This window comes from Paramisgurnus dabryanus, chromosome 8, assembly GCF_030506205.2.
Source record: "Paramisgurnus dabryanus chromosome 8, PD_genome_1.1, whole genome shotgun sequence".
In the NCBI taxonomy this organism is placed as follows: domain Eukaryota; kingdom Metazoa; phylum Chordata; class Actinopteri; order Cypriniformes; family Cobitidae; genus Paramisgurnus; species Paramisgurnus dabryanus.
In genome coordinates, this window is record NC_133344.1 from 20,457,428 (window position 1) to 20,484,819 (window position 27,392).

Below are 27,392 nucleotides of genomic sequence, written 5' to 3' on the forward strand. Positions count from 1 at the left end.
CACTGCTGGAGCGAAGTCCTTCCTGCACGGTTTGTTGACAGTGCCGAAGTCTCTCCGAACATATTTTTGGCACTTCTTTAATGTTTCATTCGTAAGAAGTGGACTATATCAGTTCTGCCAGATGCGAGCTCAGAAGCTTTCTGATCTATTGAAACAGAACTTTCAACTAACCAGAACCAGGAGAAACTCATTTAAAGGGGTTCCCTGTCGATAAGATCACATGCTGCTATTTTCTCTTGCGGTTTTCGTTGTGCCAACGCTCTAAATTGGATTTGTTTATGCGTGGCCTCTCTTATCAGAACTTTTCTTGTAGTTTCTCATGTACGGACTGTTATTGTTTCATTTCCGTTTTTATTACTGTTACGTTGCCGAATTCATTTTTTGTTATGTTGTCGCTGTCACAGAGAGCATTTCCTAACCTAACCAGCATGGATGCAGGTTGAAAGCAGTCGGTACTGTATGTAGTCTAAGTGAAAAATTCCTAGTTCTCCAGTGTGTGTCTTTTTAAGTAGGACATTGAAATTGATGGCCCAGTGCTGTTAGGTGACCTACATACACTGGCTTGGACAAAATAGACTCATGAACACACACACACACACAGAGACAAAATCAGGCGGTGTGAAAGTCAGCAGAGTCTAACTGAATTCACACAGATGCTGTTGTGCTCACAGTGACACATATGCAAATAAAGTGAAATTTTAGCTCTGTTTCACAGCCTAGTGAGCTAACTTGTCTGTTGCCTATATATGTAGCTGCCTTTAAAGCAGAAATGGATCATCATAAGTGGTTTGGAGCGCAAAGTTGCAATTCATTCTGATCTACAGTATATGTGTTAAGCTAGCACCATGATTTTTTTTAATAAACACAAAACACAAAAGGTATTGTTCATGTTGATTGAATCATTTTACTAAACTTAGTGCGTCACTACCCTATTAAAAAAATTCATATTCGCACATTTTAGAACTGCTTTCGAACCAACTGGCATCCCTTTGAATGCTCGCTATGTAGGCATCTCATTCAGATAAACAGCAAACATCAGTAGGTTTTTCCCGCGGTCACGTCAAGGTGCTAATTCAGGGACAATGTAAGCATCAGCATCATATCGCTTCCGTGCAGTCAACAGCCTTTATTGCTCATCAGCTTCTCTGTCTCTTTCACCTTCACTCCCGTATCTCGTCCCTCCACCTAATATCCTGATGCACCATTCATTCAGGTGCCCCTTCTGAAGGATGATGACTTTTAGCACCTTGACTCTAAATACCCAATAGAGGAGCACGTTAATGAGATCCATTGCTTTAATTGTTTCAGAGTTGGCGCTTGTTTGGGGAGAGTTGGGAACGGCTAATTAGTCAAAATGATTGAGATCCGGAGACGTGTGTGAGGAAGGAGATAGATAATGGGAAATGTGCCGAATGCATTTTTCATTGGTGGATCTATAGTTTGGTCTAATGGTATTAACACATGTGTATTTACTTAGTTTAATTTAGTTACTGTTCTTGCACATGGTCAAGCAAGAACTAGTTCTCCGCAAAGAATCGGCACTCAAGGGGTAGCTGTATATAATGCCTGATAAAAAGTGTATCTCATGACCGGGATAGCATAATTGTTAGTTATTGCTGTGCATGGCTAGAGGACTAACCTGTTAGTGTTTGGCTAGACTGTCAGCTTGCTAACTATAAGCAAACATTTTTTTTCTTTTATTATGTATTACAATGTATTTTTATGATTTTAATGTTCAAACAAATTAGCGTCACACACCTGAAGTTGATAGGTGCGTAGGATAAGAAGACAAAAAGTCTCGTAACATACACAAAAGGCAATTCCCGCACACTATCTGCTTGCTGAAAATATTTAAATAAATTGTTGCGTTGCAACGTTTCGATCTTACGATCTTCCTCAGGCAACTTGCGTAAGATCGAAACATTGCAACGCAACAATTTATTTAAATATTTTCAGCAAGTAGATAGTGTGCGGGAATTGCCTTTTGTGTATGATTTTAATGTTCAAAGGTGCAATTCTTAAAAGCGGGGTGCATGATTTTTGAAAAACACTTTGGAAAAGGGAGTCGGGCAAACTAACAAAACACACTTGTAGCCAATCAGCAGTAAGGGGCGTGTCTACTAACCGACATCGTTGCCTGGCAGAGGTGGAAAGAGTACTGAAAATTTGTACTCAAGTACAAGTACAAGTAGTTGCTAAAAAAATACTCAATTACAAGTAAAAGTACTGGTGTTAAAAATGTACTTAAGTAAAAGTACAAAGTACCCCTCTTAAAAACTACTCAAGTACAAATTACTTTTTAGCCGGTGATATTTATTGAATAAACATTAAATCCATTGAATGAAATCAGAGATATGAATGGATTAAAAACAGGCAATTTGTGTTTTATACAAATAAACACATAGTACAGGAATTTTGTCTGTTTAAAGAATGTTAAATGATTTTAACAGCAGCTATATTATTTCATATTGTTTCTTCATATAATTTTTATCAAGTTATAAAAATGGTCTAATGTTATTATTATTAATGAATTATGATACAACATAAATAAGCTTGTTGGGTTATTTTATTTAAAAACAGATTTTTTTACATTAACTCATTCCCCGCCAGCCATTTTTCGAAAAGTTGCCCGCCAGCATTTTTTATGATTTTCACAAAAGTTTTACAAAATGCTTCCAGGAAATTTTTCTTCTAAAAATATATATATCAAATGAAAGAACAGACCCTCTACTTTCAAACAAACAATAAAAAAAGTGAAAAACCGTTCCATCCTTTTTTTTCCCTGCTTATAAACTCTTAAATATTGGTGTTTTTCTTTACAAATACACATTTTTTTAGCAAAAAGCTGAAACAATTGCATTTTTGTGAAGGAATTAAGTTAGAGATCAGATTCAGAACGAATATCAAACATAAAATTAGTAAATAACGTTTTGGCTTCAGTTTATCCATAAATTGGTTAAGTCCGCTATCTAGTGGACAATCGCGGTATTGCACATTAACATAAATTCTTCAGAAACACGTTTTATGCAAATGTTTTTTTTTTCTTAATTGACAAGATAACTCGTCAATGGCGGGGAAAAGAGTTAAAAATATTATTGGACAAGAAAGCTTTCCAAAAGTACACTACTAATATTTCAAAAGTTATCAGCATTTATGATTTAGAACTGACATATGTGTAATTTAGACAGGCTGTCAGTGCAGTTACACTGCTACGCCAGTGGGACGCGGCAACAGACGAATTTGATAAAAAGAGTCCTTATTAGACTGTTTATTATTTATAAGCTTAAAACATTGATTCAATATGAATAATACAATGTTGACAATGACATGAAATTTAACTTTGAGCGCCATTTTACAATGTTAAATCTTTTTTTACGGTCTACGTGCTCGTCACCTAGGTAACTGAAGCTCATGTTTTAGGTATGTGACAAAAAATATAAATACATAATTATAACCATATGATAGATAATAAAAAGAACTTTGACATGGTTTTTAAATTATTAAAATCGGATAATTATTAAGAAAGTTATGGAATTTTTTAACTCGAAAATTAGGGGGCATTTTTGTACCCAATTAAAACTATAAAACTATGAAAAACTTCCGCTTGACCAAACACTTTAAAATATCATAACTTTCTCATTTCTTGGTCTATTTGCATAATTCAAACACCACATTGTATGTAATTAAAAGTCCAAGATTAAGATGATATCTTTTTAAAAGATATATATATATAAATGTTATTATTTTTGATTAACCACTAATTAATGAAACCGAGAGCATCAATCCATGCATATCTTTCCATATGAAATCAAAGCCCTCTCAAATAAAAGCTGTATTTTTATATATTAAAGAAACATTTCATTGTTTCTTTAATATTTCTTAATTGACTAATAATGCTGGCGAGCAATTTAAATGGTCAGATATTATTAATACATTAATTGATGATTATGTTATTTATCATTAATAATAATTCAATAAATGCATGAATGTTGCATGCATGTATTTATTTATATGTGACCAGGGTTTAAATTGGGCCGGGGCCGTCCGGGGCTAAGCCCCGGCACATAGGCTGAAGGTCGCGCTCTGCTCTTGCCAGTGTACTCGCTGCGCTGGTGCGTGTGCACTGACGCGAAGGGAATAATGTGTTTTCATTCATTAAGGGGCATACTTACCAACGCAAGTTCAACGATTTGCGCGAGCAGATTACATACAAAGTCAATGCAAAGACGCAACCAGGCGCGTCCTCGCACGGGGCGATGAAAATGACGCGAATTGGGCGCCGCAATTGCCGCGAAAACACGCGCTTTTCCCTTTAAATGCGTCTTCGCGCAAGATATGCAACTCAAGCGAAAAAACTCCGAACTTCAAGAACGCGCTCTCACGCAGGATCATTTGACGAGAGAGACAGAGAGAGAGAGACAGAGAGAGAGAGACAGAGAGGTAATAATGGTGCCCACGTCGAGAAAACTTCATAGAAGACTAGAAACGTGTAAAGGATGAGGATTAAAGTATGTATGTCACTCATCTAATTACATTATGTTAAGGATAACACTGGATATAACTATTGTATAGTTTAATAATGTGTTTTCATTCATTATGGGGCATACTTATCAATGCAAGTTCAACGATTTGCGCGAGCAGATTACATACAAAGTCAATGCAAAGATGCAACCAGGCGCGTCCTCGTACGGGGCGATGAAAATGACGCGAATTGGGCGCCGCAATTGCCGCGAAAACACGCGCTTTTCCCTTTAAATGCGTCTTCGCGCAAGTTATGCAACTCAAGCGAAAAAACTCAGAACTTCAAGAACGCGCTCTTACGCAGGATCATTTGACGAGAGACAGAGAGAGAGACAGAGAGAGAGACAGAGAGAGAGAGAGAGGTAATAATGGTGCCCACGTCGAGAAAACTTCACAGAAGACTAGAAACGTGTAAAGGATTGAAGTATGTATGTCACTCATCTAATTACATTATGTTAAGGATAACACTGGATATAACTATTGTATAGTTTAATAAAATAATTTATTTTGATTACACAAATCAAACCTAACTATATGATTGTTTTAGCTGCTGACCAGCATAGGGAATCATATGGCTAATTTATAAGACATGTTGATGATACAGTACTGTGTGTTGTACCTTTTATTGTTAATTTAGTCTTTTGGGGTAGCCTATCTTATGCCTAGAATTATTCAAGGAGATTGATTCTTTTAACTTCCTTTAAAGTTTGATCAGTTGTGCATAATGACATGTGCAACAAATGGATATAGGGTGTCAAACTCATAGATTTGGATCATTTAAAATTCAGATGCTCTTTTTAAAATATTTTGGGTCAACCTCTGGCACAGCTATAAAGCTGAAACTTATCAAATCCTATCAGAGGTCCAGAATGTCATTGAAACACACCAGTGGCTTTGCTGTCATCAGTATTAAACATGTTACCCCTTGAAGTACCCCTCCCCGCAGAGCCCCCCCACATAACAAATCCCAATTTAACCCCTGTATGTGACCCGTCACGGAAACCAGGGACTCAAGTCGGCAGCACAAGTTTCGAGAAAATGAGAAACAAAGTTTTTTTTTCGAAATTTGTGATTTTCGTTTTATTGCAGAATCTGTTAGTTGAGATCACGAAGAAGCCTCTCCATGTTTGAGATAGCAGTTTTTGTATATTTAAAAGCGTACATTTTGCGGTTAAAATAGGCTTGTTTTTCCGGAGATTCTAGCGTGCAGCGGGGGGCGTCATTGTCTGTGTGTATATTTACATACTGTATAAGCTTGTGTTTTCGCCTCCACTCCCAAAGGGAACAGCGTGACTACTAAATAAGGATAGTTCGCCCAAAAATGAAAATAATGTAATTAATGACTCACCCTTATGTCGTTCTAAACTCGGAAGACCTCCGTTCATCTTCGGAACACAGTTTAAGATGTTTTATCGTTAGATTTAGTCCGAGAGCTTTCCCCTTCATTGAAAATCTATGTATGGTTTCCATGTCCAGAAAGTTAATAAAAACATCATCAAAGTAGTCCATGTGACATCAGTGGGTCAGTAAGATTGTGTTGATGCATCGAAAATACAGTTTGGTCCAAAAATAGCAGAATTACGACTTTATTCAGCATTGTCTTCTCTTCCGGCTCGAGCGTGAAGTCACGTGACTGTAGTGACGCGCTGCCCTGTTCCTCAGACATGTTTGCTAAGTTTTTTTTTTTTTTCAAACTTATAGCCTGCGTCTCCCCAGACTGTAAAGCTCGGGCGCACAAAACAAAAGAAAAATAAAAGAAGCTGGGGCGGAACAAATAACAGTCAGCCGCATCGTACGTCAGCCGCGTCACTGAGTTTATGCGGCGCCGCAGTCGTATGACGTCAAAGTACCGCGAGAGCTCTTCAAGAAATCTTACGGAGTAGTTTAATTTCGACTCGCTCTCGCGGTACTTTGACGTCATCTGTATGTCAGTTCTTGCAGCGCAGCATGAGTCCAAACACACAGAAGTTACACAGATATAGTTGTATTCTTCATATAATTGGCTACATGTTTTGTCTATCAATATTTTCCATGAAGTCATTGGCTGATGGAGGAACGAGCGAGCCATTGGTAACATCTCTAAAGGATGTCACGTTTTCGACGGCGCTGTTTGGATGATCTATTACTTCCCTATTTTAAATACAAACTTTGAAGGCGGGTTCATGTGTTTAACGGAATGTAAGCTCATATACCCTTACATGTTACGATTTAAATAGTCTTCAGATTATATATTATATTGTATTACCAGACATTCATGCGAAATCTGATGTAAACAATCTATATTTCACGGATTATACGCATTTGTGGACAAATATGGACATTGGATAATCTGAAACAGACTGGATTCGACTTGTGATCCCCACAAAGGTAAAAGAGTCATGTTTATTTTTGCGGGTTGTCATTTGGTCATAAAATACTACATATGATGCTAGAACATCTCAAAAAGGGTTTTACAGGGGGCATGGCTTAGCTAAATGAGATGTAAATGAGCCCTATTGTCTCCCCCAGCTGAAAAGAAGAGTCCCTTTCGTCTCGATTTTCTCGGTTTGAGTATTTCTGAGTTCCTATATTCAAATGGCCACAACTTCTCCAAATCTTATCAGATTTACATGTGTTACACATCGTTGGAAAGCTTAGAAACTGTCAGAATCTGTGAATAACTCAAAATGCCCAGATCCGACTTGTGTCCCTACTTTCCGTGACTGGTCACATATGTTTGACAAAATTATGCCAATAATGTAATCTAGAGATTCTAATCCTTCGTTCTGTATGATTACTTTAAAAAATAATGCACGGATTGATGAAAACGGAGAAGTTTTGGAAGCCAATATGATTGAATGGGCGATTCTGCTTTTGACAACAACGTCACTTGCTGATCTTAAAAAAGCACATGCGAATGTTACAATCAATCCCAAACTTCACCTAATTCAAGTTAAATGTATATTCTATCAAAAGTATTTGGTTTGAAACAAAAAATACTCGCCTTCATAGAGGATTTCAATGCCAAACACGAGAGAAATTTTGCTGTGCTTATAACTTTCTTCTTACGACAGCAATCTTGGAAATTCGAACGTGAGAATCAACGTGAGGAAGTCATTTATGTCACTAGTATATGGGCTTTAGAGGTTTTCACAAAGCAAAGATATGACAGATTTCCTAAGTCACCAACGTGTCTGGCGCTGAATACCTGCTGGGAACACAGCGGTGGGAACAAAGCGCTCGTGCGTATTACGTCATTTTGTCACATACCTACATGTTTCAAGTGATGTTTTCTGGCAAATTATCGTGAGGTCTACCCAACATTAAAAACGAAGACGATCAAATAAATATGGTTATAAGTCTTCTTACCATAATGTGCTTTTTGAGATTAGAGGCTGAAGTATTGTAAGCCGAAATCACTGCAGATGGCAAACAAAGTTTGCATTACATTTACACGCTGTCTCCTTTCCTTCCTCTGTTTGAACAACTCCCAGGTGCGGCCATGGGCACTCATCATCCGGTATTTCTTCTGAATTTTTAATTAATTCAGCGTCCATAACGCCAAAGTTCTTTGACATTAAAACACTAAATACAACGTCACAGTGAAGGACGCACGAGGATCGATTGAATAGCTCTCCAGAGATCGGGCTTATTTCCGGTTCAAATACAAGGGTTTTTATGTGCCCGCCCACGATCAATTATTTCTATTGGATATCCAAATGCTGTCAAAGATTTGAATATTAATTTGATTCAAATTCTACAAGTACTTAGTAACGAATGTGATTTTCAAAGTAGCGAAGTACATTACTTACCTTAATTTGTACTTAAGTACAAGGGAAATTACAGACTTAAAAATGTACTCATAAAAGTACAAATACACGAAAAAACTACTTAATTACAGTAACGTGAGTAGTTGTAATTCGTTACTTCCACCTCTGTTGCCTGGGTTGCGTATGTGTGGGGCGGCTCTATCAACAGAAGGTCCAGATTCTTTGGGGTAGGGGCGTGTTTGTTGAGGTGATTTCAAATGTCAACATTGGCTTTCAGAGATCATGCACCCCGCCTTTAAATTCAGGTTTAAAATAAACAAAAATCAGTTATTGAGTAAGTGCAAAAGAAAATCAGTGTTGAAAACCTTACCACGATTCACAACAGTTGTTGGGTACTATTTCACAGGAAATGTTAGTTTAGCCCTTTTCACACACAGATTACGGAAAATTCTTGGAAAATGCTTCTCTGGATTTGTCCAGGATCATTTGATTTTGGTTCATTCACACTGTCAAAGATCCTTTAAAAACACGTGACGTATGTAAAGTCCTGCATTTCGTACGTTTATTCAACAGCGTCAAGAAACCATTTTTGTTTATTATAAGATCGTAAAGGAGCGCTGGTCTGTTACGCTGGTGAATTATCTCATTGAGGAAATCTCTGTTCTCTGCTTCAGTCCAGTTTGCAGACATTTCTCATTGTGAATGTTAACTCTTTCACCGCCATTGACAAGTTAATTCCCCAATTTAGAGAAAACGGTTCCCTGCCAATGACGAATATTTCTGTCAATCCGCAATAACGCTATTATCCACCAGGCGCTCTACCGCAACTTATACAACGCGGAAGCAAGGCCTCATGTGAAAGAGTAAGAACTCCGAGTATGGTTTAAGAATCACTCAAAATCTGATCTCTATCAAAAGTCCATCACAAAAATGAGTTATCTCAGCTTTTTGCTTAACATTTGGTGTTTTTGAAGAAACCTACCCATATCTGAGAGGTGATAAGAAGAGAACTAATCAAGGTAGGATGAAACTTTTTTGAGAGCAGAGGGTCTTTTCTTTCATTTGATATGTTGTATGTTTATATATTTAAAGAAGAACATTATCTGGAAGGCATTAAACTTTTGTCAAAATCATGAAAAATTCTGGCGCTGGCTGGCAACTTTTAAAAAAACACTGGCAGGGAAAGAGTTAATCTGTATTTAAAACCCTCTATGTCTATGAGCTAAATGATTATTTCTTGTTGCGATGACACGCGCATCCACATTACGGCACGCCCCTCGCGGCATTGTTTCTGCCTTTTGTTCACACAGGACGCGTTCTGTAAATGTTACAGCAATGTTACTTGGTCCCCTTTATGGGAGCGATCCCAGAAACAATTTTGGGAATGTCTGCAGTCTTACAAGAAGGCACACTGGCAATTTTGATGAGGTTAATGAGGTTTGTGACATTATTTGATGAGATTAAGACATATGGTAAGTACGTAATTTAACCTTTATTTTGTTAATATGGAGGTAAAAGTTACATACTGCAGCTTTAAGGCTAAATGCATCATAAAGCAGTTTCCTATCATTTCTACGCCAGACAGTACCCGTAAAAACTTGTCTCGGCCAATAAATTCATTTGGGGTCCAAGAGGGATACGATTTTGCACAACACCGTTTTAAACCTTCCAGATTAATGACGTTACCGAATCACTGTGGCGCACATCATGACCTAGAGAGAGATCTGGATACCGCTCGATACCGACATAAAGACCACCTGTTGTAGAGAGTATAATTAGGCACCCTGATGCAATCATTTTCCGGTGAGGTAGATCAATATTATTTCACTCTGAAGGGTAAACACCGGCGCCTGGGCCCGGCTCCCACCACTGGCATTTACACCAGCGAACGCTGCGTTATGAAATGCGTTTTTTTTTAATCTCTCTCTCCTTAATTCGTCATGCCAATTGCTTCCTTTGAGAAATTCCTATCATGGCCTTCGCCTTGATGTGTCTGCTGTAATTAAGGCTCAAATTGTTTTGATGCAAGTGTAATCACATTAGCCTGTTTGCAGGGGAGAGGGGTGAAATTGGACTTGTTGCTCCAGCGCCTGTGAAAAAGGCAGCAGACTGCATGGAGTTTATGGATTATGAAAGAAAGAACTGTCAGAAAGCATCGAGCTCAAAGCCGCCGTCCCATATGGCTCTTCATTACCGGCCCTGTCAGAGCCGGTCGAACCGTCGCAAACAAAGTGAAAGCCTAATTCACATAGTTAAAGATGAGAATGGGATAAATGTTAGGGAATGATGGTGAAAAGATGGCTCAATTGTTTGCGTGGGACTAGATTTTTGGGTTTTGTTTAGGGTACTTTATTTGTTTGTTTTTTTCTATTCTCTGTTTTGTTACACCATTTGGCATGTTGACAATCAAACGAAACCGTCTGTGGAATTACAGCTAGATTAATTTATATTAGTCATAGAAAGATTTGTCAAAGATGATTCGAGTCCTCACGCAGAGTGAAGAGAAAAACCAGATGGTGCGTCTTACGCTGGAGATCTTGTGAGTTCAGAACGATAAATAAACTAATACTTGCATTAAATACAAAAGTTGTTCATTCCTGTAATCTTTTCTTTGCCGGTAATTGTTAAAAAGCGACAAGCCGTGTACATGCTTTTCCTCTTTTTATTTATTTACCTTTCGGCCTCTTTTTCTGTAGACATTTATTATGATGTTTTCTTATTCGGTTACACACAGAGTAAAGTGTTTTTTCTTTTTGTTGATATAGCTGACACATTCATAACTTTAATCCTCAAGCTCTTCTGCCGAGACTGACTTTTCTATTGAGTAAATCAATTTACAGTATAATTATTTTATGTAATTTGTTTTAATATGTTTATATGGCCTAATCAGAACCTACTAGGCATATGTTACTAAAAATAACAAAGTGATTCTGTAAAATGTCACCCTTAATTATTATAACAACATTATTTTTGTTTGAGTCAATTTGGCCCCTAAATAGAGATGTTCCGATACCCTTTTTCTATTTCCGATAATGATTCAGATACCTGGGTTCAGGGTGTCGACCGATACCGAGTACTGATTTAAAGGCGGAGTGCATGATTTCTGATAACTGTATAAAAAAAGAGTACATCAAATAAATCTAGGAATATAAACTATATAGACGGTTTCAGCAGTAACAACATAAACAAATGGCTTTCGTGGAACAAACGTAACTTTCGGTAAACTCGGGAAAGAATCAATATGAAACAAAGTCCTTTAAGAGTAGTTTATTTCTGATAACAAGCAAAATAAACAACAAGTATATATAGTAGACCTTAGTTCAAATCGTAGCTAAAGCGTATCAAAAACTTTGCTAACGTTACTGTGTAAAATGTGTACTATATAATGTAAACAATCTTAACTACAGACCGGCTGCCACACCTCCCATCAAATTCGACGAGGTATTTGTTTCAGAGTTCCGTTTAGACACTAGACCATTAAACAAACAAAGACCGAAAGTAAAGTTCCGCTCAGACGTTTAATCGTGTCACCGCACGTGCGTCAAATGAAACTTTTTGCCTATATAAATAATATAAGAAAATAATCTCTTTAAAATTAAAAGTCCAAAAACAATTTTGTTAAATAAAAGGCATTTCAGTTTTTAAATATAAAAACGCAAAAAGGTTTAAAAACACTAATGGGAGCCACAATGTAATGAAATAAGAGACTTGAGTAATAGAGCAGAGCTCATCCTTCTCTGCCCTAAACTTTGTGCAACCATCATGTTCTTCTGGGTGACACATCTTTAAATGCTATAATAAGTTACTCATTTTAAAACATACCATAGACATTATATATGTAGACGCCTCATGAGTTGCTGGAACGTAATCCAGCGTCGCCGCCATATTGGTTTGGTCTCCTCACTCTAGCACCAGAGTCAATCGGAGTCAACGTAGAGCCAGCAAATATGTCAGTATTTTTTGCATCTTACGGTTGCAATAAACGGCACAATATTGATACCAGATTTCATGGGATTACCTTTCACAAGCAAGATTGAACAATAATTTAGGATATTTTACAATTTATAATATGATGTCATCGTAACTAATATTTTTTGCGTGTAACCAAACTGTGTGAAACCTGGTGCATTGGGGGGACCCATCCAAAATGCCGGCTGCACTAAATACTGTACGTCAGCTCCAATATGCAATCTAAGTATATGAGGTATCTATCTACGTATATAATGTCTATGGGACATACGGCTGGCGCGTTTTCATTTCTGCGAAGAAAAAGAAATGGGTTCCAATTTGCAGCGTTAGTGTACTGTTAGCTATAGCGGGCATCACTAGTTGTTGTTTAAGAAAATGGTATCAGATCGGTACATGGCTTCAAGTACTTTCCGATACCGATGCCAGAATTTTTTGTGGCATCGGCGGCATTTCCCATGCAAGCATCGGATTCGTAACAGCCCTACCCCTAAATAATAAAAATAATAATACAAAAACAAACAAATCAATATTACTGACTGATCATCAATAATACATTTTTGACCTATTTCCAGAACTTGAGGGTTGAAGCACTTTGTATCACATAAGGTTCTAAGGTTTTGCTGAAACAGCACGTTTGGCTTTCTCCAGAGGTGTTGGTCATATATTTGTGGAGGATGATATATGGTACTTCTTTGGTGACCCTGAGGTCGTATAAGCGTTTTCAAATTAAATGAAAGTTTTGTTATACAGTATCTTGAGTTGGGTTGTATTTTTGTGTTCTACAAGATAGTGTATTGCTTAACAAAATAGAAGTAATTAAATCAAATCTCTTTTTCTTTCTCCCTTTTATCTCTCTCTCTCTCTCTCTCTCTCTCTCTCACACACACACACATACACACACACACACACACATAGTACGTTGCGTGCAGTTGTACTCTGCTGACTGTGCACATCTCGCACCTCTCCATTCATCCGTCTTCTGTAATGAGGGAGGAAGGACTCAGATCATTAGCCATTACGGAGGAATGGCTTCTTCTGAAGTGGCTGGTATTTTAGTTAGGTGGCTTTTGGAGAGCCTAATGTTGACATTAATCTTCTGTGCCACTTGCTGAAGGTACGGCAGTGACCTTAATGTTACTTTTTCTCCTTTATTCAAAAACCAAAGGTAGGCACCCGTCACACAGTAACTTTCCAAGATTTCCCGTTGTAGTTTGTTTCCCGTGCTTGCTCACACTACAAGTCGATTCAGAGTAAATACCAGTGTGTTTATTCACTCGTGCTAACAGATTGTTTCTTTTTTAGGAACATGTTTGATGCAAGAACATGTTTGGAAGTGGAACATAGTTTTGCAGCATCTCAATTGAGTTCATCCGCACGCCATTGAGAGCTGTCTACCGGCAGGGCGCACGCAATGACAACTGGGGGTAAAGATTAATAAAGCGATGGTACTCGGCTTTAAGAACTTTTCTTTTTTTGTATACCTCCTGTTACCATCTTTTATTTAGCCGTCTATCTGCTTTCTCGGGAAGCCACGTCTCTCCCAAGTCATTATAATGTAGTGGGGTGGCTAGAGCAACAATCGATTACGCTGTCTAGTCTCATTTAGTTTACAAGAGTTCCAAGTTCCAGAGAGCTTACGGAGAGGCTATTTTTCTCCCTGCCCGTCTTCTTTTTGATTAAGCGGATGTGTAAATAAGGCCGCAAACTCCCATCGATGCATGCCAATCTATTTATTGACTCCTAAGGATCATTCTCTCGTCTCCCCATGGGTGTCTTCAGGCAGAAGAATAAAGCCCCTCCCGACGCATGCGAGCACAGGGGACAGCCAACTGTCTGCTAGGGAAAAATTGAAACTCGTTGACAGATGTTCTCGTGGTTCTTTCTGCTCTCATTATTAATAGACGAGGCCCATTTATCAGAGTGAGGAAAAATTAATTGACACTGGCTTTGATTTCATTGCTGTAACTTGTTGTCTTCGCACATCACCGTTCCGTTTTTTTGTATCGCTTGCAGACGAACGTGTTTGATGGCGGTTCGATGCAAAAACCTGTTGGAAAATGCACCCAAATGTCTCTCTCTCACGCAACATACAGAGCGAACTTTATTCGAAAGTGAGCATCGGTTTGGCCTACTCACTACAAAGGGCAGGACACTTGAAGCAAGTGCACTGAAGCGTGCATTACTGTCTCTTATGTGCACGTTTGGACGTCAATGGCGCTTTGAAAATGTTGAAATGTTGCCCCGGTAACCCAGCAGCAAAATAGATGAAGATAGCTGTTAAGAATAAGATAGCATTGTCGCAAAATGTAACTTTTTGTATTTTTTGTTTCATTAATGTGCTTTCTCACAATGTGAAACCTGGTATAAATGAGTAAGTGTGAAAATATATAAATATTCGAGGCAGATTTCTCATCACAGGCCTTGGTTGCATAATGATTTGTTTATAGTCCAAGTTTAGTTCCAATTATGTTTTAGAAAAAATGAGTTTTACGGCGGTGATGCCCAAAATCGGGTCATCGAAGGAAACAATTATGTGCAATTCATTACTTCACAAACTTTTGTTTGTCAGTGACCATTCCAAGAAAGTGCTCAAGAAAACGAAGATACGCAGACACAGATACATGCAAACATGTTTTGTGTGTGTGTAAACTTTATAATGTAAATTTATATTTTTTAGGAATTAAGATTCAATCAGTTTTTGTGACCAAATTTGTGAGCACGTAAAGAAAAAGTATTTTTCTTGCTTCAAGATTCATGAAGCGTTCATAAATCATACTGAGATGACATGGCTCATCATGGCAACCTAAATAATTTGAACCCTGTTGAAAATTGGCAATGACAAACAGATTTGAACAAAGATTGTCAAGTAAGCTTTCCAGGCCTTAAACTTTTGTAGCACCATTTTGTTTATACTAAATGCTGCGCTTGTTTTAATGTTTTCCATCTTGAACTCATCTCATGGCCATATATTATTCAGCATCTGATCTTGCATGCCATCATATGAATCACACATTCAGGCGATACGGCGTTTGTGTCGTTTCGCAAACAAAGCGGCCTGCGCACCGTGCGACGTGTGTCCGTGCATTTATGAGAAAGTCCGTAGGCCACCGGGCCCAAAGGAAGCCTTTTCCCCCGCCGTTTAATATGCAACACGCAATCTATTTACCATCTCTGCTCTCTGGAAAGGATACGAGGCCGCTGTAATAATATCTGATTTGGTTGTGTGCCTCTTCCCTTTAAATACATCGAACTGCTCCGGGCACCCTCGGCTTTTTAAGCAAAGGTCAGAGGAAGACTCATTGATTTAGCATTTTAATTTTATTTGTGCTGGGCTCCGAGGGGGACTGGCATTCAGCGTGGCAGTGGCCCTTTGTTTTGTAAGAGGCTGTGAATGTCTGGATGTCTGTTGAGACCCGGCCTGCATCGCTCCGTCTAATAAGTGTGAGATGGCAACCAGACGCCTCCGTAATAGCCACTAACACTTATTATCCTTCCCGAGATTGGAAATCCATGTGTTGTCATTGAGGGATCCCGAGACAAGTTAGGGTGGAAAAAAATAAATGTGTTTTTTGTTCAAGCGTACAGGTTGAAAACAGATGTGCGTGTTGCGTCGCGGTAACGCCGCGCTGGTGTAGGTGGGCTGTAAGGCAGAAGTGCTTTGGAAATGGCCTGTTCAGAGTGGTTAAGTCACTAACTGAGCGAGATAATGCCTCTGGGTGTTTGAAGCGGAAAAATGCGACGTCTCCTCTGCCTGCACCGAGGCAGCTGTTGTTTTGCATTGTTTTGTCCTCTCCTTCGTGTGACTTTGCAGGGGCTGTGGAGAGGACCCTCGGTATCGCTCTCTTCATTAAGAGATCCTGTTAGTCGCGCCGGTTTCACCATTAAGCGGCACAGAGGGTTTTTGATTTGCTGCCTTTTCCAGACCTCGGTCATGAGCTCACCCTGCCGATAGCGCCCTGAGCTCTGACGGAGACGGCGTGCAAGATCGTTACCAAATCTTTCCCGTTACACTTGATGTAGTTAATCGGTGGGACATTGTATTTGAATGTTGTGCATTAATAAAAAAAATTGTCATAAATGCAGTATCAAAATGTACGTACAGGTAATATCATCACACCACCATTTTGGAAACAGAATAATCTGAATAATGCAATTTGGCTAATTTGTTCTTTGAAGTGAGCTGCACAGAAGTGACCGAGCAGAATTTTTATATTTATCTTTGTTCAAAAGTAATAAATGCGTACATTTATTGACCCAATCTTGGTTCTGAGGCTACATCTCAGTCATTCTTTGACTGATCGAAATGAGAGTACCCTTTACGTGCCCCATGAGCTGATGACAGTGCCATCTACGGGTCATGAGATATAAAAATGTAAAAAATTTAAAGCAATACCAATACCTTTCTCGGACTAATAGTAGACTCGTCCACTTTTTAAAAATGTCAGTTTTACATGCATCCTGCCGGGGTGCAGGTACTGTAACCCCCCTCATCTCCGGCAGGCTCCCGAACCACCCAGCGCGTGCCAGCTCCCTCTCTGCTGCTGAGAAATTGCTCCTGACAGCTGATTTGTTGGTTGTCAGAACTGGTCGCTGTGCGGCTGATAAGGGCGTGGAGGCCCGAGATGGAAAACTAACTGCCTCTCATGATTTCAAAGGCAGACACATCAGCCCGGGGCCTGCAGACACATGTTAATGTCCCTGGGCTGAAATCACCAGGGATGTTTCCTCCATGCACAGTGGCGATCTTTAAAGAGCCAACCTCGCGCGAGTTAGCCCGAGCTCAGCGTGAATCATCCGGCCGCATCGGGATGTGGCACATCAATGAAAATAAAATCGGTTTGATTATTTTATTTAATGCTAATTGTTGGCATGCGGTTATTGCTTTGGGTGGTTCCTGCTGTGCCCTTTTTAACAAAGAACAAAGATAAAGAGAGCATAAGGCAGCAATAATCAGGCCCTGCGAGGGCACAAGCGTATGCAGCGAGCGATAGGAAAAAGTGACATCTTTTCTGATTAGATGACGCTTTAGGCATGCTCTATATTGTAATAGCAGGGAGATTTCTTTGGGCTGTCTGGGCCACTTACTGTACAGACCTATGTGTCATAAAGAGAATGAAACGGGTGTTTTAGGGAGAAACTGGGGCAAGTTGTCACACAGTGAATAATTCTGAAAGGGTTATTTCGTCCAAAAAATTTAAATTGTGTCATTATTTCTCACCCTCAAGTTGTTCTTGTATACATTTTTTTCTGCTGCACACAATGGAAGATATTTTGAAAAATGTTTATAATCAAGCACTTATGGAGCATCATTGACTTCCATAGTAGAAAAAAACGCAAGTCAGTGGTGCTCAAAAACTGTTTGGGTTCCTTTGTGTTCAGCAGAACAAAGAAATGTATGCAGGTAGGCAGAATAAATAATGACACAATTTTCTTTTTTGTTGTGAACTATCCCTTTAAGGGGGAAGGTATAGTTATGTAAATATTTTTTATGGACATAGCTATAAGTATCTGCTACAAAAAGTCACATGAATATTTCTAATACGTTATTGCCCAAGAAAAAGATGCAGTTTATTGAACACACATCTTGGTGGGGCATGTTGTCACACTGTATGGGTAAGTGGATGAACTTTAAAAATGTTGTATCAAAAAGAAAAAATCCCAGCCATTGAGTTAAATTAACCCAGATTTTTTTATATTTGACCCAATAATCTGTTGAAACAACAGCATTTTGGGTTGCCACAACCCAGCATTCTTTTTATGTAAAACTTGCCTTTAAAGGCGGTGTGCATGATCTCTGAAAGTTAATGTTGACATTTGAGATCGCCTAAACAAACACGCCCCTACCTCAATAGAATCTGGACCTTCTTTTGATAGACCCGCCCCACACATACGCAACCCAGGCAATGGTGCCGGTTAGTAGACACGCCCCTTACTGCTGATTGGCTACAAGTGTGTTTTGATAGTCGGCCTTACTCCCATTTCCAAAGTGTTTTTCAAATATCATGCACCCCGCCTTTAAATACCCTTATGTTTAGTAATAATTTAAGCAGTTTTTAAAACTATTTATGAAATCTAAGAAATAGCATGCAAAAATTAACATAACGGAGTAAAAAACAGTAACATTGCATTTACATGTATTTATTTAGCAAACACTTTGATCCAAAACGAATTACAAATGATTGAGCATTTTAATACCTGACAATTTATTAAATGGTTTATGAAATTGATTACAAAAATATTACATTAATTAATTAATACGTTTACAAAGTTTATAAAAATTCAAAGGAAACAATGTGTTCAATGTTTTGGTTGAAATGCTGTCTGTATTGTTTACTTACCTACAGCTATAGCAAAAATATAAACGGTTTCAGCAGTAACTACATAAAAATCGGCTTTCAAGGTCAACACGAATAAAAAATATCAAAGTACTTTAAACATAGTTTATTTATATACCAAGCAAAATAAACAACATGAAGATTACCTAGGAAACCATACCATTTGTTATTTTCGATGAGGTTTTTGGTAAAGAGTTCAGTTTAGCAACTAGTCAGACCATTAAAAAATCTGAAACCGGAAGTAAAGTTCGGCCCAGACGCGTATCGCGTCACCGCACGTGCACCCGATGAAACTGTCTATACCAAAATCCTAATTTAAAAAAAGGGGTGTAAACCAACATACACAGTCACTGCTAAAGAAAACCTTAGAGAAACCGGACACTTGACTCAAAATCAGTTCTCTAAGACCCATCTCAGAAAATTTCCCTGTGTGACAACAATCCCTGATCTCCACTACATGAACCATGACCCCCAAATCTACTAGCAAAGGTATAGCAAGACAGTGCCATGGAGCATTCTGATACCTGACCTGCGAGGACACGGCGAGACGTGGTCCAGCCTGCAGCCACATCATCAGGTCTGATCAGTCATAGGAAACTCTAATAGGCTTGTACAGGAAGCCATTGCAAGAGAAGAGGTCACTGGGTAATTGGCTGTGAATTCTATTCCAGCATCCTCCCGTGGGACCACCGCTCCTATAACTCACTTCCTGTCAATGATGTCAGCCCAAGAGGCCGTCTAAGCCCGGGCTGAAGGGTCGATGTGGGGGTGCTGGCTGTCATCCAAGGCCGACGAATGCAGAGATGATGGCAATGACAGTATATCACGCCAATAGCCTGTACGTACAGTAATTGCCCTTAATTACCTCTCGTGCCCCAATACAAAGCCCTCATACGGTCGTGGGTACTGCTAGCATCGCTAATACCCCATCAATCAGAGGACCTGCTCTAAAACAGCATGTCTTTCACCTCTACTGATCCTTTGTGTTTACCCCGACAGTGCGAGGTGTGGATTCGACTGTGTTATGGAGTCAGAGAGCAGATAATGTGGACAGTGTTTTCTTCCCCAAACAAAACAAACTGTACATATAATCTCTGTGAGGTCATGCAGTACTGGACCAAGGGCCACCGCTGTTTTTATCCCGTGCCCTGTTATCATCCTACCTGCCTCTTCATCTGTTCTTATCACGGCCACTGTTGAGAGGGGTTACGTAGCTTCCTGTTTTGGGCTCAATGTCAACCCTTTGACCTGTTGACCGCGAGGCTTATCTCTCACTTTCTTAAAGCCAAAAGCTTTGTCTAAAAGCAGCGGGGTATCTGAGCCAGTAAAGAAGCATTTTATTTTTGTTCTTTTTGTGTTTGTTACTTAAAAGGTTGTACAGTTTAACAACAAGGGTGGACGATATATATTAATGTGTACATAATTAATAGTGTAATATAAGTATATTAATAGGGGTTAGTTGTTTCATGGACTGTTTACATTGTTGCACAAGGTTGAGCTTTTTGTTTTTCCGTTATTTTTTCACGCTGCCAAAAGACGATCTCCCGCAAATTATTAGAGATGTATAATGTTTTTCCAGAGAGTTATTGATGAACGAGTGTTTTGGTGGAAGTAAATTTTTTTCTTTTTTTTGTTTTCTGGGTTGGGTGTGTAAGATACCAAATCCAATGCTATGTCATATTAATCAGTGTCTTGTTGACTAAAACATATTGTTTTGAAATATGTCTGCAGCTCTTAGCAACTTTTTTGGTGGGCTTGAAAATATTTTGACCCTGCGGGGTTAACTGTAACGCTGTGTTACAACTAACAGCTCAGCACTTATAATATGAAAACCGCTAACGTTAGCGTAATTATTGACGTTGTTTTAAATAGGCTACACACGAATGATTGCTGGCTGCCAACAAAATAAATGTGCCTGTCTTATCAATAATTTGTGTCAAATTTATTTTTGTTCATATCTTTAATATTGATAGAATAAGGTCACATCCAAAATGTAAACATTGATGCTCATTATCTCAGAATTTGATTTTGAAACTGTAGTATGGTTATTACAGACTGGGTCACATATAAAAAAATGTTTTGTCATGATTGTGCTGCTTTTTTCACATAGTTAGACATTTGTATCCATTTATAATTGAACTATTGTTAAAAAATGGCTAGATGTATCCACTTCAAGTATATAGACAAAATAGTATTGAAATATTTGCCTGCAAACTTAATTTTTAGCAAGTGTTACAACTAACCCCCTGTCTGTTACAATGAACCCCACCTATGGGGTAAGTTGTAACGTTTGCACTTCTGTAACGTTTGGTGTAATTGTCCAAGAATGGTAAGTACTAGAAACAAACTTTAAATGTTCATTTGTAGAAGAGATGTGTGTGTTGCTTGTGTAAAAATATAATTCATCAAACTCAAATATTTTTTGAATGATTGAGCCAAAACCAAAAAGCGCTTTCCCCTTTATATGTGACCTTGTCTGTGAAATCCAGGCTAAAGTCTCATAATCTAATGATGAGATTAGGAGCATCAATGTTAGATTTCACTCATATTTCAATATTTGACACAGTCAGTATAAAATATATAAAAGTTATATTTTCACTGTCTTTTACATTATGTAGGAAACAAAAATTAACTCCCAATCATGGGATGTATTTGTATGTATTTGCATATTTAAATATATGTTGATGTTTGATGTATTAGTAAAAAGGTTTATTGTAAATACTAAATCATTGTATGTTTTTGCACTGTTTAAACACAAGGAAAATATTTATTAATTGACATTTATATTCACCCATATTCTGGGCACACCTTAAGTCACCTCATTAATATTCATGAGCCAAGCTGATAAGGTTTATAATGTGCATCCGCCCCCTGCGGTTTTCAAATTGTTCCTCCCCTGGTTGTTTGTGCGTTTCGGTACGTGTACGCATGTGCTGAGGAATTATTGGTATTCGGTATGCAAACACCCAGGTCTAGTTTGAGACTCGCTCTCAGTGTTGTTGAACATTTTTTGTTAATCTTCTTCAGTTCTTGTGGATGGTGAGTATCTGTTGTTTTGTGCGAGGTGAAAATAGATCCTCAGTAGAGGCACTCAGGAATGAGGAAAAAACGGCACGTCATGTAGTGAGAAAAGCTCGCAAAGAAACATCAAATATTTCGTAATGGAATTCACATGCGGGCTGGCTCTACAAATCCCATTAAAACAGCTTTGAGCGTTCGGCATCTCTGAGGAACAGACTCAAAGCTATTTTAATAGTGCCCAGGACTTCATCATTTTAACAGCAAAAGAGTTCCTGCTCTGTACTAGATACATAATTTGCATGGCATTAGGACCAGATAAAACGAAGATTGCTACACGGCTCAATGGCTCATTTATGCCTGCTCCATACGATAATAGCAATCAACAGATATTTGTTGCGTTTCCTGTTCATTTATCTGCTTCTGTGGTGGTTCACTTCAGTCATCAGCTGTTTTCTTCCCCTGTTTCTCTTCTCTTCCCCTCCTCCTCTTCACAGGATTCGGCTTTGTAACTTTCGAGAACGAGGACGTGGTGGAAAAGGTCTGCGAGATTCATTTTCACGAAATCAATAATAAAATGGTGAGTCGGTTTCGCCTCTTTGCAATTTTTCAATTCACGGGGCCAGGATTAATATTTGATGCTGGAAGCAGAATGGATGCATATAATGGGCAACCGTACAGTGAGGGTGACAGTGCAGGTGGGGGGGAGGTGTCATGTCTACCCCCGACCAGCCTAGTTTCGAAGGGGATGAGGAGTCACTGGTGTGCACCGGCCACAAACCATGAAATTGTGTCTTGCATCCATGTCTGCCAAGCTGGGAGAAAAGTCTGTCTCCTCTCCCCATCAGAATTCCCTCAGCCAGGGAAGACTGGAAAAGGTCTGGCAGTCGTTCTGCGGTCTTGTTAAAAGTGTGTGGTGCAAAGATTGAAAGAAGATTTAAAATCAAAGCTTGGCTGGTTCTAGCATGTTGGCACCTGATGCCCTGTGCTATGGTTTCATGTTTGTATTAGATTTGCCAGGGTTTTGAGAATGGGAGACAGAGGAGGGACACGCTTGCTGACCTTGAGGCTTCTGTAGGCGAGCCACAGATGCAGCTTGCCCTGCTCACGAAATGTGGACAACCCTTGTGTCATTCTACATGATAGCCAGTTAGCAGGATTTTTAATGAAGGTCAACACTGTCAGTAAAGTTCAGTTGCTTATACTTACAAGTCGCAGAGGAGTTTGTCATGAGCAGAGAATCAGCGTTAATGTCCAGTGTTTCTTCTCACTTGTGTAGTTAAGGGATACTACAGCCGAATATCAAAGTTAACCTATGATTTACTCTTGCTCTTGCTCTTCCAAGCTTTATAATGGTAGAAAACAGGGATCAGGGAACACCTTCCGACTTTAAACCCCAAAAAGTGCACTCATCCTTCATCCAGTTAATCCACACGGCTCCAATGAGATAATTAACGGTCTTCTGTAAGTAGTGCGATATTGTAAGAAAAATATCCAGATTTCAAACTTTATAAACTTTATTAACTACTGTAGCTTCCGGTAACTGCAACAGCTTGGACTCATGGATTCACGCATTTTGCAAATCGCGTCCCAAGATGGCGTTGTTACCAGAAGCTGTTTATTAAAGTCTTCACAGATTTTTTTTTACAATATCTTTACCTTTATTAAACCCTTGGAGCAGTATGGATTAATTCTGTAAAGCATGGATGCACTTCTCGGGGCTTCAAAGTCAGAAGTTGTTCCCTGATCCCTGTTTTCTCCCATTAAAAGCTTGGAAATTACTAAAATAACTCCAAATGTGTTCGTCTGAAAGATAATGGACATATGCATCTCGGATGACTTGTGGGTGAGTACATTATGGGGTCATTTTGGCTGGAGTATCCCTTTAGTTCACCCCAAAAAAAGAAAAGTCATGTTGTAGTGTTGTAAAGTCACTGATTCGTTGACATTGTTGTATGATTAAATTATACATGACATCATGGGGTAGCTATATTTACAGTATTACATCATTACTACCTTAAATGGCCTTGATGTGGTTACATATTTGTGTTAGTATCTTGGAGGCTGTTTACATTTGGCATTAACATGCGTTTTCGTCGATCGGATCACAATTGGACGACGTTAATGCCAGGTGTAAACGGTGTTCAAAACGTTTTGAAAGCATTCACTTTCGACCACTTTCAACCACATCCAGAGGTAGTCGAAATCACTTTCGATCGGATCGCTTTGGAGCTGCGGAACGCAATGTGATTGAATGTGTTCGAACAGCCACACGCTACCGTCTTCTCTCCGCCCATTTATCTAATCTGAGGTGTTAAACACAAATTTTACGTCTTTTTTTACTTCTGGCGTGAACATACGATGAACAGCGCTATTTTTAGCCTTTCATTGATAAAACTACTGCGGGTGTTCTCCGTAGTTTCGTTTTGAAAGCGTGAAAGTTGCGCGATCCTATTTCATCAATTGCGCTGAAAATTCAGAGAAAGCTCTTACATACACACGTACAAAACTCTGTGCAGCATGTTTACTTGCTAAACAAGCAGTGGACTCCGACATAATATTAGTTTGCGTCCATATAAACTCATAATTACTCCCGCTCGCGTTTGAATGACAGCAGAGAGACTCGCCCACCGTCTTACGGACCATCCCCTCACAGTATTCAGGACAGAAGTGGTCGAAAGTGGACAAAATAGATGGATTTAAATACCAGGTGTAAACGTGATGTGTCTCTCTCGTCCACTTGTGATCCGATCGATGAAAACACATCTTAATACCAAGTGTAAACAGCCCCTTGCAGTGTGGGTTGACAGCTTATTCAAAAGAGTTGTGTATTATAAATGTAATTGAACTTCTCAAAATGACAAGATCGTAGCTTGGCGGGCTTTACTTGCCAGTGTCGTATTTTCCGGACTATAAGTCACACTTTTTTCATAGTTTGGCGGGTCCTGGAACTTAGAGTCAGGTGGGACTTATACGTCAAAATTATTTCATATGAACCAAGAGAAACAATTATCGTCTATAGCCGTGAGAGTCCGATCTATGCTGCTCCTGTATTTATGTAATTCAATGGATTCAGTGATGTTGAATGACTTCGGGACCTTTTTGAACTTGATTTGGCTTGTCTTGTTAATTGAGCCTCCCAGGTATGTTCTGTATGCTATTGTATATCGTGTACATAACTGTTTGTGTTACTTTAACATGTACCGACATCTATTCAGCCTGCTGTGCTATTGTTTCGTTGAATAACTTGCCTTTCCAGATTAAATGTCTGTTCTTCGGCTTGGATTTTTGGAAATAATTTTCGAAATAAATGCAACATATAGTCCAGTGCGACTTATACATGTTTTTTTCCCCTTCAAAACGCTTTTTTGACTGATGCGACTTACACTCCGGAGCGACATATAGGAAAATATGGAAGTTTTTCCAGAACTGTTGATAGCTCAATATATCCCAGTGATCCACAGCCCCTGCTGGCTCACTATTGATTTTTATATGATATTGCATCAAATATTCTCATTATTCAATGAGTGCCTAGAGAAAGATCAGTTTTACAGTGTTTCCCCAATGTCTCTTAGCAGGAACCTTACTGTTCATCGGCTTGCTGGCTTAAATTAGGCCTTCTGAGAATTGGATAGCTAATTTTATACAGGACTCTTTATAGATTAGTTTGCCCAAACATGACTATTTTGTCATCTTTTGTGCACACATTTATTATTCTAAATCTGTATTACTATATATATATATTAATACATTATTATTATTATTATTATTATTATTATTATTATTGCAGTGGTATATGTACATTGTGAGCATTATTCCAAGTCTTCTGAAGCCATATACTTTACATGTAAAACTTAAAGATAAACCTTAAACCATATTCATTGTAATTGCATAGAAAAAGTGACTAATGCAATATACAATTTCTTCTTTTGTTTTCCTAGGAAAATGAAAGACATGCTGGTTTGTTACATTACATATCTAATATCTTAGATAAAGTATTTATTTATTTTTTAAGAAAAATGTGGCAAAATTGTGAAAATGTATACATTACATGACAGTCCTTCAGTACAGATCTTAGAGCGACATCATATTTAGATCTCTTGTTTGAAAAGGTTTTAAAAAAAACAAAGTGTAAAAAATAAAAAATAAACGTACCCCTTCCTCTCATTCTGTGTTGCTCTTCATACTGATTTCAATTGCCATCATCAAGTTGCTTTTGCCAACAAGATCAAAGTGGTCTCTGAAGCATCGTCTGCTAGCAGGCCTGTGTGCATATTTGACTTGCTAATTCTACCATGGTAATATTGTTATTATCATGAATATTTTGTACAGCGGTCGTAATGATCTCCCTCTGCTTGTGGAAATGCCAGCTTTGTGCGTCGCCCGCCCGTTTGGTGAACCGCCATGTTCGGAGGCACCATCTGTGACCCCCGACCCCAGGCTGTGGAGCAGATAGGCAGCCAGGCTCAGTTGCTGTTTATAGAGAGGCTCTGTTGACCCACTAAGGCTACTCGCGTGCTGCCAGGGCCCTGGATATCCATAAATGACCCTAAATGGTTCCAGGAATTGGAAAGCTGGACCGATATAGGTCTCCATAGACCCCGGGCTTTCTGATCCGCTCATTTGATATCTGGCCTGGAAATACAGCCAGACATTAAACATTCAGGAGACATTTCCTTAATTCACAAGCTTGGACAGGAAAGCTCGAGCGCTCCGGTTAGCAGGAAGGTTAGATCTCGTGCAAGCAGGATGAGATGGGTAGAGATTACCTTGAAGTGAACTGTTTAGAGATTAATTTAAGATGTAATTCAACATTAGAAGTAAACAATTAAATGCAAGAATATAAAGGGACAGTTTGTCTCTTCGGGAGCCAAACACACATTACATCTTGATTGTTTTATCAATGCAAACAATTAAACAAAGCACAGAGCGACTCATTTTAGATTGCAGATATGGATGGGAATCATTATAAATAGACTGAACTAATGGTTGTTTTGACTGGTTTCCATCCACCCTCGCACAGCACATTCAGACTCATAATTTCCTGTTTTTTTTTTTCTCCGAGTGTGCATTTTCCAGTCTCATTCTGAACGTTGTACATCAGTCATTTCAAAGGCTTTATCTCCCCTCGTGCTGTCTGTATCGAGGCATACCGTAGGATTGTGAGCCGGATACGTGTCTGAAATCACCTGAACAGATGCCTCATCACTGTCATCACTGGTTTTATGAACGTTCATGAACATCACTTCCTTATGAATGTTTGTTTATGTGTGTTGAATGAAACATAAAAGTAAATGTAGAATAAATCTAAAGCGTATCGACTAGTCAGTTTTTTCATCTATAGCGAAGCGAGGAAGCATTCAATAGCAGGCTGAATTTAGATACTACCCGTGATGTCAGGAGGTATTATTTATAGTCTGATGGCTGTTTGACACCATGATTTTATCCTGACCTGCTGTAAATCCCACTTTGGGAATTCTCATGGACATATTGCACATGCTACCGTACCTCTCTCTGTGTCTCTCTCTCTTTGCATTTCTTTCACCATCTCACTGTCTCTTTCCCTCCCTCCGGGAATCATCGCCTCTGAAACCTTGGAACAATAGATGGTGCATAAGTCATCTCTTGTCACATTATATTCCTGTGCACATCTTATACCGCTGTTATTAACCGATCAAGTACTCGGTCGACACCCTCCTCGCCCCTGCGCGTAAAGAGCAATGCCGCGCCATGGCCGTCCGTGCCTGCGGCTGTATGATCTGAATTCTCTCCTCATGTCTACCCTGTCAGTGCCCTTGCC

General features: G+C 39.0%; 1 protein-coding gene across 17 annotated transcripts in view; it reads left to right on the top strand.

Moving 5' to 3' along the window:
- The window catches only part of msi2b (musashi RNA-binding protein 2b), a 318,932-nt gene that overhangs the window by 211,399 nt on the left and 80,141 nt on the right, over positions 1-27,392 (top strand). For all 17 annotated transcript variants that reach the window (XM_065280891.1, XM_065280890.1, XM_065280889.1 and 14 more), the window contains exon 8: positions 22,090-22,172. In XM_065280891.1, the coding sequence (XP_065136963.1) occupies positions 22,090-22,172 (83 nt within the window). The remainder of the gene's footprint in view (positions 1-22,089; positions 22,173-27,392) is intronic.